At 38.6% G+C, this 21,542-nt stretch overlaps 1 protein-coding gene across 5 annotated transcripts in view; it reads left to right on the top strand.

The window, feature by feature from the left end:
• LOC127584733 (serine-rich coiled-coil domain-containing protein 2-like) overlaps positions 1-21,542 on the top strand; it is a 532,360-nt gene that overhangs the window by 47,748 nt on the left and 463,070 nt on the right. For all 5 annotated transcript variants that reach the window (XM_052041642.1, XM_052041643.1, XM_052041644.1 and 2 more), the window contains 2 exons: positions 12,179-13,670; positions 18,737-18,945. In XM_052041642.1, the coding sequence (XP_051897602.1) occupies positions 12,218-13,670; positions 18,737-18,945 (1,662 nt within the window). In that variant the 5' untranslated portion in view covers positions 12,179-12,217. The remainder of the gene's footprint in view (positions 1-12,178; positions 13,671-18,736; positions 18,946-21,542) is intronic.

Raw genomic sequence — 21,542 nt, 5'->3', positions numbered from 1 at the left:
GTATTGTCTCAGGCGACTTAATCTCTCCTCATAGGCTAACCCCTTCATCTCCAGAATCAACCTGGTGAACCTCCTCTACACCGCCTCCAAAGCCAGTATATCTTTCCTCAAGTAAGGAGAACAGAACTGTATGCAGTACTCCAAGTGTGGCTTCACCAGTACTCTGTACAGTTGCAGCATAACCTTGCTGCTATTAAATTCAATCCCTCCAGCAATGAAGGCCAACATTCCATTTGCCACCTTGATAAGCTGTTGCACTGGCAAACCAACCTTTCGTGATTGATGCACAAACACTCCCAAGTCCCTCTGCACAACAGCATGCTGTAATCTTTCACCATTTAAATAATAATCTGATCTTCTATTTTTCCTTCCAAAGTAGATGACCTTGCATTTACCAACATTATACTCCATCTGCCAGACCCTTACTCACTCACTTAACCTATCTATATCTCTCTGCATCCTCTGCACAATTTGCTTTTCCAGTCAATTTAGTGTCACCAGCAAACTTAGATACTGTATGCTACACTCGGACCCCTCTTCCTAATCATTAATGTATATCGTGAACGGTTGCGGGCCTAGCTCTGACTGCTGCGGCACCCTGCTCACCACTGATTGCAACTCCCATTCATCTCAACTCTCTGCCTTCTGTTGGTTAACCAGTCCTCTATCCATGCTGATACATTACCCCCAACTCCATCCTTATGGATAAGGCTTCTGTGTGGCACCTTAACGAACGACTTCTGGAAATTCACCTGTTCCCCTCCATCCACTGCACTCATTATATCCTCAAAGAGCTTCAGTATGTCAAACAGGACCCGCCCTTCCTGAATCCATACTGCGTCTGCCTGATGGAACCACTTCTATCCAGATGTCTCGCTATTTCTTCCTTAATGATAGCTTCAAGCATCTTCCCGACTACAGACGTTAATCTAACTGGCATACAGTTACCTGCCTTTTACCTACATCCTTTTTTAAACAGTGGCGTGACATTAGCTGTCTTCCAATCCCCCGGGACTTGCCCACAGACCAGAGGATTTTGGGAAATTCACAAATGCCTCTACTATAACTTCCGCCATTTCTTTCAGTACCCTGGGTTGCATCCCGTCAGGACCAGGGGACTTGTCCACCTTTAGGCCCACTAGTTTGCTCATCACTACCTCTTTAGTGACAGCGATTGTATCGAGGTCCTCACCTCCCTTCGCATCCCTAACATCTCTCTTTGGCATGTTAGATGTGTCCTCCACCGTGAAGACTGGCACAAAATAGTCACTCAAGGCCTCAGCCATTTCCACTTCAAAGGGATCTACATTCACTTTAGCCACCCTTTTCTGCTTTATATAATTATAAAAACTTTCACTATCTGTTTTTATATTTTGTGCAAGTTTACTTTCGTAATCTATCTTCCCTTTCCTTTTTGCTTGCTTAGTGGTTCTTTGTTGCTTTTTAAAGTTTTCCCAATCTTCCAGTTTCCCACTACTCTTGGCGACTTTGTATGCATGAGCTTTTAGTTTGATATCTTTTATTTCCTTAGTTATCCAAGGCTGGCTCTCCCCACCCTTACTGTCCTTGCTTTTAACTTTTGTTGAGTAGTGTGAAAAATCTCTTTGAAAGTCTTCCACTGTTCCACTATATAGCCTGTGTTTCCAGTCTATGTTGGCCAACTCCTCTCTTATCCCATTGTAGTCTCCCTTGTTTAGGCATAATGCACTGGTTTTAGATCAAACTATTGCACCCTCCATTTGTATGAGGAATTCAATCATACTGTAATTAGTCTTTCCAAGAGGATCCCAAACTACAAGATTGTTAATTTTGCCTGTCTCATTGCACAGGACCAGATCTGAAATAGCATTTTCCCTTGTAGGTTCACTAACATGCTGTCCAAGAAAGCTATCACAATGCATTCTATGAAGTCCTCTCAAGACTGCCTTGACCAACTTTATTCGCCCAATCTGTGGAGGTTAAAGTTCCCCCATGACAACTGCCATTCCATTCTTACGTGCATCAAATATTCCTTGGTTTATTGCCTGTGCCACTGTAATGTTATTATTCAGTGGCCAATAGAAAACTCCCACGAGTGATTTCTTTCCCTTTACTATTCCTAATCTTAACCCAGATCGATTCAACACTCTGCTCCTTAGATCTTATATCGTCTCTCACAATCTCATTCTTAATTAAGAATGCTACCCCACCTCCCTTACCTTCCTGCCTATCCTGTATTACCTGATACCCTTGGATATTTAATTCCCAATCACCTCTACCCTGCAGCCACTAAGTCGTACCCCTTGGCAGTTGGAGACAGAGACTGTAGATGCTGGAATCTGGGGCAAAAATCCAAATTGTCTGTCCATCCCTTTGCCTCCACAGAGCTGCTTGATCTGCTGAGTTTTTCCAGCAGTTTGTTTGCTTAATCTTGGCAGATCCCTGCTGCAATAGTATAGATCAGGAAACAGACACCCCTTCTTTCAAGGAGTCTGTTAAATTATTCAGTGTTTTTGTCTGAATGTTGTAGTTCTTGCTGTCAAGCATTTAACGTGTTTAATTCCTTGTGATTGTAAAGCTGCTTTCTTTGTTCCTTTTTCAGCTTACCTGCTAATTCTCAGGCAACAATATTTTGTTTTCTTAAGCAATACAAAAACTCCTGTTTTAAAAAAAATAATGACAACCAAGTATAGAATTGGAGAATAGTACAGTGCAGTAGTTAGCTATTAGCCTGTCTAGCATATGGCAGATCCTTTTGAAGAACAATACAGTTAATTCCATTCACCCACCTTCTCTCATATGCCTGCATTTCTTTTTTTTTCCCAATTACTTATCCAGTTCTCCTTTGAAGGTAACTATTTAATTGATGTGCATCACCCTACTGGGCAGTAAATGACAAATTCTAAGCATCCATGTATAAAGTTTTGCGCAAGGTTACGCATGTCTCTTCTGTAAGTTATCTTAAATGATGGATGGAATGCTCCCCTGATGTGATTTGGGGAGCAGCTCTTTGGCAACTAGGAGGGAATGTCCTGACAATAACTTTCCCTGCGGTCAAAAGTGGGGAGATTCCTGAGTAGTTCTTGCAATTTGGTTTGTTTCCTTTCTTGAAGGTCACAGTTATGGAGTCTGTAGTGTCCTTGGTACACCTTACTTTTCCCTGATGCAAGGGGTGAGGCTGTGACTTTGGGTCTGACATTCCTCTCCAAGTTTTAAAACTTTGGCGATACTATCTGCTCTAGAGACCTCCTTGTTTTTCAGTTGACAGTTGCCTTTTCATTTTGTTGTCTGGGGTGGTGGTTAGAGTGGAAAGGATGGGCTCCTTTGGGATAGAATTAAGCACACACATGAAGGACAAAATCTTGGTTAAGGAGTTCTTTGAAGCACTCCTTTATGGATGTTAACTGCCTCTGTCCTTGATGCACTCTCCCCAGTTCAAAAGATGCAGTGATCTAACCATAAGTGTCTGGGTGATTGCCAAGGTTTTGGCAAACTCTGATTGCAACAGGAGAATGGTTGTAAGTTTTCAATCATGTACTAATCATTAGGTTCAGTATTTCTTAAAAATACCTGATGAGTTTATTCAAGATTTATATTGCACTGAATTCAACCGTATTAATATTTTTTTCGAAGTGTGGCGACGTGGCTGACAAGGCCATTATTGCTACCCGTATATACAGTTGCTCTCATTGTGTGGTGTACAGACCATTTCGGAGGGCAGTTTAAAAAATTAGCCACATTCCTATTGGTCTGGAGTGTCATATTGATGTGACTAAAACAGATTTTGTTACCCAAAAGAAGTTAGTGAGGAAATGGCTTTTTTTTTTGGGACAATTTTGTGATTTAGAAGTCATTACTGATGGTAGCTTTTTAATTTCAGATGTATTTAATTAATTGAACTTAAATTCCTGATCCGCGCTGACTGGATTTGAACTTGTTTCTCCAGGTCCAGGCTGTTGGATTTATAGACAGGTAGTACAATCACAATGTGCTTTTACCTGTAAATTAGAAAACTAGTTCCTATTGCTGCAGCTGAAATATAGGATAAAAGCTCAGTTTGCAGCAGTTAATCTTTCCGAGTTCTTTTATTGTTCTAGAGTGCAGCATGGACTAAAGCTAGTTTGTACACATGGTGCAAGGTTTGGTGCACTTGGGTTTCACAGCTAAATCAAAGTTGTGGAGAAGTTTACAGGAGGGTGCTGTTTCGTGAGCATTTCAAGCAGTAAGACTACCAACATCTATTTTGAACTTGATCTTTTTGCAGTACTATTATTTTAGAGATGATGCAAAAGCCACTTTTCCAAGGATGCAGGCAGTATGATTGATTGCCTACATAGATCTGTAATGATAGGAAGGGTTTGGTGACTGCAAATTGAAAAGAAAAATTATGACTTCCAAGCGCACGTATCAGTAAAATCCGATTGTTTGAGCGTGCCAATGTGTTCCAGAGGTCTTCTGAAATATTTCATTGTACAATATGTGGGTTTGATAACTTGTTTTTGCCACAATAACTTGGTATGATTAAAGTGGTAAACTGTAAGCAGAAGTGCTCCTTTTTATAACATGAGTATTACTAGTTCCCCCTGAGTTTATTTTGCTACATTTTCTGGCAAAAAGTAACAATCCCTTCTACACACTCCTAACAAAATGCTGACTGAGTTTCAATCTTCAGGAAGTTGTTGGGGCAAGTCGCTTCTATAGAGACAGGAACTAAATTCTTCGTGTCTTCCTCTCACTTGGCAGTAGTGGGAGTGATTAAAAATGCCAAAATGTCATTAGTGTAAAAATACATAAGACACAGCAGCCATTTTTGGACCAGTCATCCCTTTCACGTTTTATTCATTTCCAATGTTTTGACTGTTTTTCCCCCTGACATTTAAAATTGTTTTCCTAAAATACTATATAACTAGCTCCAGTTAAATCCACTTCGATGGTCCCCAAACAATGCTTAAAGGTTTTTACAGAATCTGAAATTTTTAGTGCAGGAAGACACCTTCCAGCTCCCCCTGTGCCAGAATTCTGAATGAGCTGATCTCTTTGAGCTTTAGTATTATATGATTTATTGTATAACATATTTTGCCTATCCGTGTTATCATAGGGCTTGGCATATATAGTTAACATCCATTGAGTTTGTGCTTATTTCATGGAGTCATGGAGCAATACAACATGGATACAGGCCCTTCGGCGCAAACAGTCCATCCTGACCACGGTGCCCACCCAACTAGTCCCGACTTCTTGTGTTCGGCTCATATCCCTCTAAGGCCTGCCCCTCCGTGTACCTATCTGAGTGCTTTTTAAATAATGCTATTGTACCTGGCTCAACCACTTCCTCTGGCAGCTCATTCCATACATTCACCACCCTCTGTGTGAAAAAGTTGCCCCCTAGTTTCGGACTTGTCTACTCTGGGGGAAAAGACTGTTACCATTCACCTTATCTATGCCTCTCATAATTTTAAACACTTCTCCTATGTTCCAAGGAATAAAGGTCTAGCCTGGACAACTGGCCTATTACTCAGGCCATCTAGTCCTGGTAACATCCTTGTAAATCTTCTCTGCACTCTTTCCAGTTTAACCATGTTTTTTTCAATAATAGGGTGACCAAAATTGTACACAGTACTCCAAGTGCGGCCTCATCAACAACTTCAACATAATGTCCCAATTCCTATACTCAGTGCCCTGCCTGATGAAGGCCAGTGTGCTAAACACCTTTTTCACCACCCTGTCTACCTGTGATGCTCATTGCAATGAACTGTGCTCTCATCTCACAGCTGTTTCTGTGATCCTCTCCCACATGTGTTCTTGTACATTTCCAATTTACATACAATTTGGGTTGTGAACAGTTCTCAGGAACAGAACCCTGTTGTAACCTGGGGACTACCTGTGATAAATAGAAGCAGCAATTGGTCATTTCGCTCATTTGTGCTTCAGAAGGATCACAGCTAATATTTAAACTAAGCGATATGTCCATGCGCTAATCTGATATCCCTTGATTCCCTTAATATCCAAAAATCTGATCAATTTCTTCTTTAAATATACTCAGCACGAAGCCCCTACAGCTCTGTTTGGTGGAGATTACCAAAGGTTCACTAAACTTGATGAAAAATATTTCCTTCTCATCTCAATACTGATTGACCAACCTTTTATCTTGGTATTGGTATGGTTTATTATTGTCATTTGTACCGAGGTACAGTGAAAAACTTGTCTTGCATACCGATCATACCGGTCAATTCATTAAACAGTGCAGTTACATTGGGTTAGTACAGAGTGCATTGATGTAGTACAGGTAAAACCAATAATAATGCAGAGTAAAGTGTCACAGCTACAGTGAAAGTGCAGTGCAATGACATGCAAGGTCACAACAAGGTAGATCGTGAGGTCATAGTCCATCTCATTGTATAAGGGAACCGTTCAATGGTCTTATCACAGTGGGGTAGAAGCTGCGGGGTTGAGACTTTTACCCCTTGTTCTAAGCATATCATGCGGGGGAAATCTCTCTGCATATGTCGTGTAAAGCCCTGTAAGAAGCTCAAGAAACTATAGCCCAGTCTGCAGAGTCTCTCTTCATAGGACAAACTTATCATCTCGTTATTGCAAGTATATCCTTTCTCAGGTAGGCAGGCCACAACAGTATAAAGTATTTCACCAGGATATCATACAATTTTTAAGATATCTTTATATTTGTATTCAAATCCTCTTGCAGTAAAGGACTAACATGTGGGTTGCTTTCCTAACTGCTTATTGTACCTGCATGTTAACCTTCAGTGATTCGAGTGCAAGGATCCCCAAGTCTCTCTGAACACTAACACCATTTGCTTTTCAATTTTTTTTGTACATTCTTACATTTTTCTCACATTTTATTTCATTTGATATACTTTTGGCCAGACTCTTTCATAGCCTGTTTTATCCCCTGAAACTTTTGTGCATCCTCCTCACAAGGCATGCAGCTTTGTATCATTAGCAAACTTGGATATATTATCCCTATTCCCTCATCCAAATAATTGATGTAGATCGTGAATATCTGAGTCCCTCACACTCATCACTGTGTCATTCCACTAGTCGTAGCCTCCCAACCTGATGTTTGACCCATTTATGTTTTCTGTCCGTTAACCAGTCCTCAACCCAGGCTGGTTTATTATTCCCAGTTCCATGTGCTCTAAATTTGTTTAATGATCTATTGTGTGGCAACCCAGTGAAGGCTTTTTGAAAGTTCAAATACACTGCATCTATTGGTTCTCTCTTCCCAATCTGTTTGGTACTAATTAGAAAGATTTTAACAGATTGTGAAACTCTGACTCTCCCTAATCCTCTCATTATTTGCTGTTGGGAAAACTTCTGAAAACAAACTACTGAACTAGAACAGCTTACCTTTTGTTTCATAGGAATTTCTAACCATATTGGTGCTATCAAACCCGGAAAAGTGTGAAGTGATACACTTCGGGAGATCGAATTTGAAGGCAGAATACAAGGACTCTGAGCAGTGTGGAGGAACAGAGGGATCTTGGGGTCCACGTCCATAGATCCCTCAAGGTTGCCGTGCAAGTTGATAGGGTTGTTAAGAAGGCGTATGGAGTATTGGCCTTCATTACTCGGGGTATTGATTTCAAGAGCCGCGAGATAAGGTTGCAGCTCTTTAGAACTCTGGTTAGACCACACTTGGAGTATTGTGTTCAGTTCTGGTCACCTCATTATAGGAAGGTTTAGAGAGGGTGCAGAGGAGATTTACCAGGATGCTGCCTGGATTGGAGAGCATGTCTTATGAGGACAGGTTGAGTGAGCTAGGGCTTTTCTCTTTGGAGAGGAGGAGGATGAGAGGTCATTTGATAGAGGTGTACAAGATGATGAGAGGCATAAATCGAGTGGACAGTCAGAGACTTTTTCTTAGGGTGACAATGGCTAACATGAGGGGACATAATTTCAAGGTGATTGGTGGAAGATTTAAGGGGGATGTCAGGGGTAAGTTTTTTACACTGTGGTGGGTGCGTGGAATGCACTGCTGGTAGAGGTTTTGGGGGCAGGTACATTAGGGACATTTAAGAGACTCTTAGACACATGAATAGAGAAATGGAGGGCTATGTGGGAGGGAAGGGTTAGATAGATGTTAGAGCAGGATAAAATGTCAGCACAACATTGTGGGCTGAAGGGCCTGTATTGTGCTGTAATGCTCTATGTTCTATTAAAAATATTTAAAATTATGTAAAGAATGGCCTTTATCCCTTTCAGTTTGATATAGAGTTTATCATGTGAGCTATTTGGTCCAGTCTGGTGCTCCCGGTGTGGCCTCTCACCAGTCTGGTGCTTCTGACGTGGCCTCCTATACATCGGTGAGACCAAGTGCAAACTAGGGAACTGCTTCACCTGTGTTCCATCCGACATGGCCATCTGGAGCTTCCAATTACCAGCCACTTTAATTCTTCTCTCCATTCCCACACTGACATGTCTGTCCTCTGCCTCCTCCACTGGCAGTGTGAGGCTAAACGCAAACTAGAGGAACAGCACCTCAATGGGTAGTCTACAGCCCAACAGCATGAACATTGAATTCTCCAATTTTAGGTAAACTGCTCCCCCCTGCCCTTTTTCTGTCCTCCTGATCTACACTCACCCCATCACCCTGTCTCTTTCCCTGCCTCTACTCACTCCATCTGCCCATCACCCACAGGTTCCTTCCACTGGTTTCTCTCCCCCACTCTTCCTACCTGCCCTCCCTACCTCCCTTACATGGTTCACGCACCACCTACTTTCCTATCAGATTCCATCTGTAGCCATTTGTTGCCTCCACCTATCACTTCCCAGCTTCTGTTGCTATTTCCATTCTCCCCTCCTCCATCTGCCTATCACCCCTCCTCACCTTGATCCACCTGCCACATGCTAGTTCTTGCTCCACCCCCTCCCTTCACCTTTTTTATTTTTGCTCTCTCCCTGTCCACATGAAGGGGCTTGACCCGAAATGTTGACTGCCATTTCCCTCCATGATTGTTGCCTGACTTGCTAGTTCCTCCAACATGTGTGTTGTTCCAGATTCTAGCATGTGCAGTCTCTTGTGTATCCATTTTCAGGGCCATTGTCCTGCAGTATCAACTGTTCTTCTCTCCACAGATGCTCTCTGACCTTCTGAGTATCTGTAGCATTTTATGTTTTATTTCATATTTTTAGCATCTGCAACTTAATGCTTTTCAAACATTGAGGTTGCTTGTGAGGGAAAATGCTGAGAAGGTGTTTCCTTGCAAACAAATCTTGGGGCATGTTTTCAGAATCTTTATATAAATGGAGAAGAAGAGGGATTTCTTCTGTGGAGGGCCATGGATTTTAGGAATTCTTTACTTCGAGGGTTTGTGGCGGCTGAGTCATTGAATTCAATCAAGGCTGAGATAGGCACATTCTTGATCTATTGGGGTATCAATGTTTATGGGGATCAGGCAAAGATCAGGTCATCCATGATAATGAATAGCAGAGCAGGCTTACGGAGCAGTAGACTTACTTGTGTTCATATTTGTTAAGTTCTTGTAACAAGATGACCGACCACCATCTTCTCAGAACAGCATTGAATGAGAATTAATGGAGCCTTGCTCTTGGTGGCTGCGACCTGAGAACAAAACAAATTTTTTGTTATTCAGCAGCATTTCAGTCTGTATAAAGACTTGGGCAATTCTTGTTCTGGTTTTCATTGGAGATTATTAACTTGACAGTTAGAATTAAGATTCCCTGTTACGGGCTGCTCTGCATTGAGAGGTTCTGTGGGGACCATGAAGGTCCAGATGGCTTTTTTTTGTGCCCTTATACTTTTTACTTTGGAAGTCCAAAGCTTTAGAAATGGCTATTCTTGATGGTTAAGTCAGCAATAAGGCAATTGATGCCTCCTTTGATGCTTTTTTTTGTTAAGAAGTTGGCTTCACTGTGTAGCTTGATTGAAACAAGGCATGTGTTTTATGTACATTGACATTGTCATGTAATATTACTGACTACACAAGTTGTGAAGGTAGTGTATAAACAGAAATTTAGGTAACTTTTTAGAAACTTTGCTATATTATTTATTTGAATGTAAAGATTATAAAAGGCATTGGTTTGTGATTCCACTACCCCTTGACCAAAGTAAAACCAATCTGGTTTTAATATTTGTGGAATTGTAAACCTTAAACATTTTGAAGTCAAGTCAAATAATGTGGTTCCTTCGTATGTACAGTGGCATGCAAAAATTTGGGCACCCCTGGTCAAAATTTCTCTTACTGTGAATAGCTAAGCGAGTAAAAAATGACCTGATTTCCAAAAGGCATAAAGTTAAAGATGACACATTTTTTAAATATTTTAAGCAAGATTACTTTTTTATTTCCATCTTTTTCAGTTTCAAAATAACAAAAAAGGAAAAGGGCCCGAAGCAAAAGTTTGGACACCCTGCATGGTCAGTACTTAGTAATACCCCCTTTGGCAAGTATCACAGCTTGTAAATGCTTTCTGTAGCCAGCTAAGAGCCTTTCAATTCTTGTTTGGGAGATTTTCGCCCATTCTTCCTTGCAAAAGGCTTCTAGTTCTGTGAGATTCTTTGGCTGTCTTGCATGCACTGCTGTTTTGAGATCTATCCATAGATTTTCAATGATGTTTAGGTCAGGGGACTGTGAGGGCCATGGAAAAACCTTCAGCTTGTGCCTCTTGAGGTAGTCCATTTTGGATTTTGGGTGTGTTTAGCATCGTTATCCTGTTGTAGAAGTGATCCTCTTTTCATCTTCAGCTTTTTTAGACAGTGTGATGTTTGCTTCCAGAGTTTGCTGGTATTTAATTGAATTCATTCTTCCCTCTACCAGTGAAATGTTCCCCTTGCCACTGGCTGCAACACAAGCCCAACGCATGATCAATCCACCCCCGTGCTTAACAGTTGGAGAGGTGTTCTTTTCATGAAATTCTGCACCCTTTTTTCTCCAAACTTTCCTGTGTCCTCACCACAGAATTCAGTGTCAGAAGTTTGCAAAGGAACATCTAAACAAGCCTGATGCATTTTGGAAACAAGTCCTGTGGACTGATGAAGTTTAAAATAGAACTTCTTGGCCGCAATGAGCAAAGGTATGTTTGAAGAAAAAAGGGTGCAGAATTTCATGAAAAGAACACCTCTCCAACTGTTAAGCATGGGGGTGGATCGATTATGCTTTGGGCTTGTGTTGCAGTCAGTGGCATGGGGAACATTTCATTGGTAGAGGGGAGAATGAATACAGTTAAATACCAGCAAACTCTGGAAGCAAACATCACACCATCTGTAAAAAAAAGCTGAAGATGAAAAGAGGATGGCTTCTACAACAGGATAACAATGCTAAACACACCTCAGAATCCACAATGAACTACCTCAAGAGGCACAAGCTGAAGGTTTTGCCATGGCCTAAACATCATTGAAAATCTGTGGATAGACCTCAGAAGAGCAGTGCATGCAAGATGGCCCAAGAATCTCACAGAACTAGAAGTCTTTTGCAAGGAAGAATGGGCAAAAATCCCCCAAACAAGAATTGAAAGGCTCTTAGCTGGCTACAGAAAGCATTTACAAGCTGTGATACTTGCCAAAGGGGGTATTACTAAGTACTGACCATGCAGGGTGCCCAAACTTTTGCTTTGGGCCCTTTTCCTTTTTTGTTATTTTGAAACTGTAAAAGATGGAAATAAAAAAGTAATCTTAAAATATTAAAGAAATGTGTCATCTTTAACTTTTTGCCTTTAGGAAATCAGGTCATCTTTTACTCGCTTAGCTATTCACAGTGACAGAAATTTTGACCAGGGGTGCCCAAACTTTTGCATGCCACTGAGTATTTTGTCAGGCAATTTAGTTAATTCAAGAGTACATTTTGACATGTTTCCAATTATCTGGTCTAATCTCAGCTCTTGAGTATACTTCATGTATTTGCATGTTAGTGCATTGATGAATTTCAAGTTGACAACACACCTGTTTTTTGTTGTGCAAGTTAAAGTTAAGTAACTGGAACTAAACAGTTGAATGAAGTAATATGAACAATGAAAATATAACTGTACAATGAAGTTTTATAATCTTAGCTTATGCTTTTGTCATTTGTGTTTTAGCACACAGGAAACTAGAATACATAATTCTGTGAATTATCCATCAGTAGGTTTAATCTTTATTAGGAAGACTAGGTTTAATTATGGGATGCTGTTCTCTGGGGTGAAAGAGATTTGTTTAATATATATTTATTCATTTTGTTTTGCCTTGTAGATTGCAAGCAACTTGGGAACTGGAAGTGTCTGCCAGCTAATGGAAGGAAAAACTCAGAGCAAATCTGCCTCTGTTTCAAGATTGCCCAAGTTTGGTGGTGGAACTTCTAAATTAAGTGAGACTCTTCCTCAACCTGTATCAAATGGAGTCTGTGTTCGCAGTGTCAGTGCTTCCAGCAGTTCAAAACTTGACACCAAGCAGAATGGAACTGGTCGTATGGGTGCCTTTTCTTTCAACTGGAAGAAGTCTGGTAAAACTAAAGCCAGTGGACAAGGAGCAAAAGACCCAGCTAGTTCCTTGTCTTATACGGTTATGAATGAAGAGCCTGTTAAAGTTGAGAGAAACTTTTATTCTAAAGTTCCTCTTGTTAAAGATCACACAGACTTGGGCTTTAAGAGTAAATCTATTGCAGTATCTAGCCATCAAAAGAAGCATCAAGTTGTACCTTGTGTAAAAGAAAATAAAATGCTTGTCACTAGCTTAAATCATTCCTCAAGAGGAAACCATGGTAAAATACTGGGAAAGCCATTTGCAACATCTCACATCTCAAGGTCCCAGTCATTTGGTCATTTTCGTAAAACAGTTCTAAAGATGTCTGAACAAGAAGAGAGTTTCTCTGCATCAAGCAGTTCAAAGGGAAGTCTTAACCAATCTACAGAAAGCTTGAAGAATTTATTGGAAGAGAACATTGTTAGGTCACAGAGCTTTTCGTTTTCTACACGAAGTAACTCCTGTGGTTCTGATGTAATACCAAGATCTTTGTCCTTTTCAAAGGCTGCAGAGATTTCTAGACCTTGTCTGAAACAACAAATGAGGTCAAGTCTTCCCTTGAAATCAAATGTTTATCGCTATGGCAGTACAAGGGGTACCGATAGCTCAAGCACAGGTGAATCACTTAGTAAAAGTGCTTCCAGCAGACCATGCTTAAAAGCACCATCATCTGCCTTCAAAAAGTCTCAGCTTCCTACTTGCCCCACATCTCCATTTTATACTGTTGCTTCTGCTTCCAAAATGACACAATCTTCATTAATTAAGTGTGGTAGGTTGACCACTTCAGGAATAGCAAGCAGTGTAACTTCAGTATCTGACACCATAGAAGAAACTCATGGAATTCCAACTATTGATGAAAGTGGCTCAAATAATGTAAATATAGATATTGAATGCACTGCTGATATCACGTTAAAAAATAATGCTCTTGGTGAGAAGGCTGAACTTGGAGTTGGTGAAGAACTTCAGTTATCTTCTGCAAAAGATATTGATGACCCAGAAGTAGTGATCTCATCAATTTATTCCAACTGTGATATAAATAATAGCGAACAGTTAACTAATTCTGGTACTGAGTCCATCGAAATTGTGGATAGTGATAATTCTATTTCCACAGAAATTCCTGATGATCTTTACATTCCTAATGAGGCCATGTCTTCAGAAGGAATAGAGGAAACACTGATTTCAGCATGTACAGGCACAGAATGGATGGATACTGGATTGTCTGGTGCGTAAGCTGTGAATATTAAATGCTGATATATTCATCTTTTCGATAAATGAGTAACTAACACTTAAGCATGCAGTTGATTATATTAATGTTTTGGCTGGCACTTAAAAGTTAAATGCTATGTTGAAGGAGTGAGCTACTTTTTATTTGATACCTATATAAAATGAGCTCATGCTAGCCAGCATCTCTGCTAGTGCATCAACAAATACGACCTATCTTTAAATTATGCACTTTATGCAGCCAGGACAACTTCTAAACTGTCTTGTAGCGAAGAGTTTTGCTAAGTACGTTCTACTTTTAGTTACCTTCCATTATTTTGCATTTTAGTCAGGAAGTTTGGTTAAATAATAGGGCTCATAACTTTATTTAAAAAGGCATGGGGACATTAATGAGTCTCAGTTTTGTGATGGTGTTGAAATGACATGTGTTATTGTAATGATGTGAAGTGTGCCTGCTAAGATTAATCCAGTTGTCACCTATAAGGGTGGTAACTGTTCATTCCTTGACAGCTCAAAGCAATATTGTTCTAAATCAATGTGTTTTTAATGATTAAAGTTGGTAATTAAACAAATTAGATTTTTTTTGTAACTTAAGACTGTTAAGAATGGACACTGATTATATCTGTTATCTTCAAGGAATAAGTACAGGCAACTCCTGCATTTACTCTTTTTGGGTTACATAAACTCGCTGTTGCAGAATTCACAAATCGCTCCCCAAAAATCTGAGATACAGAATAAAATGCACTCTCATGGAATTTATGTGAAAAAAAATGTAAATAAATCAACAGATATTTTATTTTCAATTCCCTTTTCTTGATGAATGTGCTGAGGATGTGGATGGGGATTCGAGTTACAGAAAACCACAATAAGACGTGTTTTCTAAGAACGATATTCCATTCCCCAAACCCCCCTCCCCTGTGGTCTCCTGTTTTAAAATAAAATCTGCATTCCACAGAATTTGGAGTCCATAAACTAATATGTTTTATTGTTGGTATTCAGTAGTTTTGGCTTGAACATGAATGCTATTCTTGTGAAATGTAAATGAGGTGTTAAGCAAAACTAACTAAAGCAAGGCTTGAATCTTTTGGCAGAAAGGTGTGACTTAGCAGTGTAGTATAGGTAGCAATAATTTTGTCACTTGTGTTGCTGATGTATTTCCAGCACTAGAGATGTCAAGTTACATGATTTTTGTGATTTGCATGCACAAGCTTTTGGATGAATGCCCACCACTACATTCAATATCATAGTAAATACATTTTGTACCTTGGGAAGTACAAACTTTAAGTTTTCAGATCTGATTGTAAGATATTTACCAAAAGTATGAACAATGTATGTCATGTTCATGCCAGTATAAGCAACATAGAATTTATGGTGATGATTATCCTCCTCTTAAGGCACACTGCTATTATCATTTGCACCACCAAGTCTTTGGGAAAACCAGGACTCACGGACAAACACAACCCATCAGATAAGGGAATGGGAAAAAGAAATAAAAGTAAGGAATCATGCTAATAACATGAATTGGAGCAATGAAGGATTTTTAAGTAATTTAGACCTGAATAGAGGATTCAGAAAGGCCGTATTCAACTTCAAGATTCATAAAAACTCTGATCACTGCAGCTCACCATTCTACTCTAACACAATTTTATACTTTTCTCACACAATTTTTTCTCTGAATATAGGCAAAAACAGGACCAGGAAAGACTTGGTTCACCTGCCCTGTTCCAAAAGGTGTTAACTCTTTGTTGGCAATTCCTTTAGTTATTTATGCAGTCCTTTCTCTACCTTTTCTGCCTCTGCAAACAATCAATTCAAGCATTCACTATTTCTGCATGAAGTAGTTAAATTTCAACTGACTGTACGTCTTTTATTTTCTATATTTGAAATTTGAGTTGCAATGGTTAGAGTTCTTTTTCTTAAAGTCGAGTAATGCTTTTTATAAATCTTCCAGACTAAACAGGCCTAAATTCTTCAGCACTCCTTCATTGCTTCTCAGTTATTGGTTTGTATCCTTTTTGCTTATCTTTCCCATTCCCTTTTCTGATAAACTTGTGTTTGTCCACACTATATGTGTCATTAACCAGCTTGTATTTCTAATAATTTGCCAACAATGAGTATTTCTTTTGCCTAGTTTTTTCTAATAAATGGTGTTATAGTGAACTGTTTACAGTCCACAGGCTTCGTTTCTGTTTCCTAAAGGTAGAGATATGAAAATTACTTTAAAATTCATTTACAGGTCTTAGTGTTGCTGGCAAATCAGTATTTATTGTCTGACCCTAAATACCTTTGATAAGCTGATGGCGAACCCCACCTTGACCTGTTTGTCTCTGGTGAAGGAATTTGTGCAATTCTGTGGAGTAGGAAACAACAGGATTTAGACCTATGGATGATGAATTATAATGTTTCCATGTCATGACAGTGTATGACTAGGAGAGATTTTCCTTATGGCTTTGCCTTCTCAAGGTCTTGTACTTGAGATTTTACAGATTACTCTTTTCTATGTACACTTATGTGAAACGCTCAGGTCTGGTCCTATTCTTTATGGCCTCTGCTTTTCAGTAGCTGTGTCATCTAAACTTTGCATGGAATGTAGATAGAAATAGGCCATTTGGCCTAACCAGTCCATTCCATTGTTTTTGCTTTAATGAGGCCTCTCAGGTCTTCCCTCAGCTAAATCTATCAGTGTGACCCAACATTTCCATTTTCTTCATATGCTTGTTGGCCTCCCTTTACATATACCTATGCTCTTCAACTACTCTGTGATTGCAAGTTGCAGATTCTCACCAGTCTTTGAATACAAAGTTTCTTCTGCATTCCCTAGTGGATTTCTCATGGTGTCTTATAATGGCCTGTGCTTACGCTCTTCCCCACAAATGAAAATGTTCTGTCTGGATCCACTCTGTAAAAACCCTTTGATAATTTCTAAGATTGTTAGACCATCTCTCAGCACTTTATTTTTGAGAAAAGAGACTTAGTCTTTTCATGCTTTCCTGATTTGCTTGTATTTGCATTTCTCATATCATCTTTGTTAATCATCTCTACACCATCTCCTGTAACTTTTACATCTTTTATATAATATGGCAATCATATCTGTACTCATTGCTTTTAAATGTTGTCAAACCAAGCTTCAATATAGCTTAAGCATGACTTTCCTACTTTTTAGTTCTGTTCCTTCAGAAGTTTGCCTTTCATTAAATGGCTTTGCTAACATGTAGCACAACTTTGAGTGATTGGTGTATTAGTATTTCATGATACCTTTGTTCCTCTACCCAACCCAACTCAACTCACACTTTCCAAAAATTAAACAACCTCACTTTTCAAATCATCAAAATGTACTTTCTCACACTTATCTGTGTTGAACTTCATTTGCCCATTGTGTATGCTTATTGATGTACTCCTATAATTAATTGCAATTGTTCTTGGTATTGATTCTGTCCCTGCGCTCCCATCCACTTCCCAATTTGGTATTAACTGCAAATTTAGAAAGTGTGTTTTGGATTTCAGAGTTTGAATCTTTACTATAAATTATGAAAAGCAGTGGTCCCAGCACTGATGTCTGTGGGGCTTCATTTTCTACCTCATTGCAATGTATATAGCTATCCTTCATTCCCACTCTCTGATTCCTGTTTTGAAACCAGCTTTCAATTAATTTGTCTAGTTGTACCCTGATTCTATGTTCTCTGACCTTATTTGACAGTCTTACTTGAAGGCGTTCTGAGGTACATTATATCTATTGCTTACCATTCTCTTCATTACCTCTTCAAAAAAATCTAAATTGATTAAGCAAGGTTATGCCTTCTGAAATCCATACTGACATGTTCATGTAGAAATTCCATCATTTTTCCTACTAATGTTCTGCTGACTGGTCTGTAATTCCCAAGACACATTCTTTCCCTTTTGTTGGATAGTGGGCTAGCCATAGGCAAGCTATATGCCGGTGCTCTGGCACAGCATCTGTTTTCCAAACTACTACTAAATTTGCAGCAATACCTCCCCTATCTCTTTCTAATATTTTTTAAACTGCTTGGATGCAATCCATCCTTAAGTTGGATTAGATAATTTAATCTTTTTTCCCATTTTAAAGGCACTCATTTCAGTACTTACCTAATGTCATGCCTACCTGTTCTATTTTCCTGCTGAATATTAAAGTGAGATAACGGATTAATGTTTCTGCTTCTTTCCTGTGGTTTTGTGGTATTATCCTGCTTGTTCCTTAATGGCCTCATTCCCATCGCAACCTTCCTTTTTATTAATGTGTCTGTGAAATATTTCCTGATAATTTATAGTTGCTCTTTGCTTTGCTAATTGTTTTTGTTCACTTTCCAAATCTTATGTTGGTGTTTCATGCACTCCATTTCTATCTATGTACTTAATATTGGTGTTTCTTAATCTATTTTTATTCTTTGATTTATCCATTCACTTGAAACTTTCACTTCATTAACTGGGAAATAACATCAACTTTTCCAATTGTAAATGTGATATTCCTTGATACCTTGTTAATCTTTTAATTTCATCAATCCCCTATTGAAGTGTTTACTGTAAGTGTTTGATTAGGCTATTCTATTTGCTACCCCAGCTAGAGTTGACTTAGCAAAGCCTTCTGGGAAATGTCAGCCTTGAGAACTTTCAACATTATTTAGTTATTTACAGGATGTGGGTACCACTGGTACAGCCAGCATCTATTTCCCATTCCCAGTCACCCTTGAAAGTGGTGGTAAGTCACATCACCTTCTTAGACCACTGCAGTTCTAAATGAGCTACTCTTGCTACTTTCCATGTTAACCTGATCAAAATTTTACTTACTGTCTAAATAGAACTAAATTGCTCGTTATGGCCCCACAAACAACTTGTATAAGTTATTAATCTCTGTACCATATCTCTGAAATATGTTTGTAATAACAAAGTTAAAATGCTGCCTTATTTGGTATATCTGGCTAAATAATTGACAGTGCATGTTTGTGGAAAAAAAGCCAACAAAATATTAATGAGATGTTGACAGCTGTGGTTTATGCTCCTGTACATTAAAAATAATTATTTATTGTCATTTTTTTTTTGTCTTTTGAGTAGACCATTGCAAAGATTTGGAGAGTTCCCAGACCACTGCCTCAGGTAATGACCTTGTGTCTCCAGATGTCAACTACGCAATGGGCTCTTCCTTTGAACTTTCTCCTTCCAGTAGCTCAGCAGGAACATACATGTGGGATGAAGAGGGCATGGAGGGTCTTGGTACAGTCCAGCAGTGTGGTAGCCTTGAGTCTTCAGAGATGAACAGCCTGGTAAGATCATTTCTGTTGTGTTTATTGTATTTTGTTTGGACAGAACAGGATACTCTGCTTCAGAGTTTTCAAATAATACTTTCTTAAAAAAATCTTTAAAAACATTTTCTTCACTGAGGACAGCAATACCCTAGAACCCTTATGTTATTAAAAATATATTTATGAAAAGTTGGTTATAACTATTATTAACAAGTGGATTGTTTCAAATGAACTTAAGGTTTGAAACTTAATGAAAGCCAGCAATAATGTGTGGTAAAATTTGGTTAATTTGATATGGTCATGTAAAGATCCACCATAAAGAGAGATAAAAAGGAATAAAATATTGACCAATTTTAAAAGTAAAACACTGTCCTGCAATATTAAACTTGAAAGTTGATTTGTGTTGAGCAGCTAGTTTGATAACTGCAGAGCAGGGACATCATGTGGAGGAAATGAACAACTGCAACTATAAATAATAAACTCCAGGATTGTAGAAGTGAGGGGCTAGGGACTTGGCCTTATTTCTTGATACTCTTAGGCTGTCAGAAGTCTGTGGATCTGACATTTAAAATAACTAATTGTGACACTATCTGCATTTTGTGGGAAAGAATTCCCAATTTTTGTCATTCTTTGTGTGAGAAATTATTTTCTGCTAGGTGGCATGGCTTTAAGATTATGTCCCCTTGTCTTGGACCTTCCAATTAACAAAATTTCTCTCTGTCTATCATAAAATCCTTTCAAAGTTTGTAAAAAAAAAGAAATTATCCTAATATAAATGTAGTTTGTGAAATGTCCGGTTTCCTCCCACATTCCAAAGACATACAGGTTAGGAAGTTATGGGCATGCTATGTTGGTGCCGGAAGCATGGCGACACTTGCAGGCTGCCCCCCAAATAAATCACTACGCAAAAGATGTATTTCACTGTGTGTTTCGATGTACATGTGACTAATAAAGATCTGATCTTATTATCTTATTCCAGATGTTTTTATGGAGGACTAGTAATTGCTCTATGAGTTCCTTTGGTTTTAATTTAACAAATTAACTAAATTAATTCAAAGGAGAAATTCTCTGGGGACCTTTATTTTACTTTGGATTGACATGATTGGCTTAATATTTGGGATGCAGCTACATTAGAATTTCAATCTTGGTGTGATTATAGAAGTATATTTGTTTCAAATATGAATATAGACAGATGGCAGTCTTTGTATATTGTAAATGTGCTTGCATATTTCTCCCTTGTGGAGATTTAATTGGTGGAAAACGAGGACATTTTGTTTTGAAGCTTTAATTCCTAGACCTTGATTTACAAGAAGAACAGTACAAAAGTCCAATTAATGAGGTTTCATAAAAACAGGCATTTGTCTAAAGATGCGTTGGAATTTACTCTGTAGTCTATCATGTGACATTCAATACAATTTGCATAAATGTTGGAGAGAGACCTTTTGGAAAGCAAAGATAATGGCTGACTTTGCTTAAAAGCCATTGTTGTCTGCAAGATTTAAAGAACCCTATCAGTTTGTACCCAGGAGTAGAACTCTACCATATGCATTTTACAAGACATTTCTGAATTATTGTTTTCCATTTGTAACTGATTTTTAATTACAGATTTTAAATACCATATATAAAATGATGAATTATCTTTTGCTAAGCTTATGAGGCTGTCTATAGTCAGATGAAGCTTTATTTTTGGAAAGCAATTTTGAAGGGTACTACAAAGCAACAGCGGAATCCAGTTACGCATGACAGCAGATCTTTTGCATTTCTATTTGCGTTCAGGAGAATAACTTTTTTATAGCACCTTCCTAAGAGGGCAATGGAGGCACAGTAATTGAATATATTCAAGATAGATTTGGAGAGGATTTTTGTTTTTTTTTGGGTTAGTTCAGGAAAGTGGACCTAAGTAAATAAAATCAGATGTGATTTTTATCGATTGAAGCAGGAATGAGCAACCAATTTCCTACTAGTTATTTCATAAATAAGATTTAGAAGCATTAGTAAGCCAATTGGAATTAAATCGAAGCCTAAAAGCTGAAATATTGATGTTAAAACATAAATGTTCAAAAGATGCTGTACAAAAGAATCAACACCATCGGCTTTATATTTTTGCTGCTTGACAAAAACTCAATTGGAAAAACTAAACGTGAAGAAAACAGGTAATAAGAAATAAAATTCTGAAGAATTGTACTTGACTTTTTAAATAAATCATTATGATGGTGGAGCATGCAATTGGCTTTTTTTGTTTTGTGCTCATTTGTGTAAAATACTGACGGCAGTTGGACCGCTAACCATCCTCCAGAGGTCCAATCCAAATGTTAATTCAGTTGACCAAAATAATGAAGAAATGTATGGAGTTTTGCTGAAGAGTTCCTCTGCTGAGCAGAAGGGCAGAAATATTATAAAGAATCCTGAATTGCCTACTTAACGATGCATCTGATCAAAAACATTAAGTGACACATTTGTTTGATCAGGCATCTACTTTATATTGGAGAACCTTGAACAAGGTGCAAACTTAATTTTCCTCTCCTGTTAGGGAATTAATTCTTTAAGATACAACAATAGCTTTTAATTTGACTATTACTGAGGTTGCATATTATTTTGGCTTTTGCACATGGATATAC

This window comes from Pristis pectinata, chromosome 30 (genome assembly GCF_009764475.1).
Source record: "Pristis pectinata isolate sPriPec2 chromosome 30, sPriPec2.1.pri, whole genome shotgun sequence".
NCBI classification, from domain to species: Eukaryota; Metazoa; Chordata; class Chondrichthyes; order Rhinopristiformes; family Pristidae; genus Pristis; species Pristis pectinata.
Note: the sequence above shows the minus strand (reverse complement) of the source record. Positions and strands in the feature narration are given on the sequence as shown.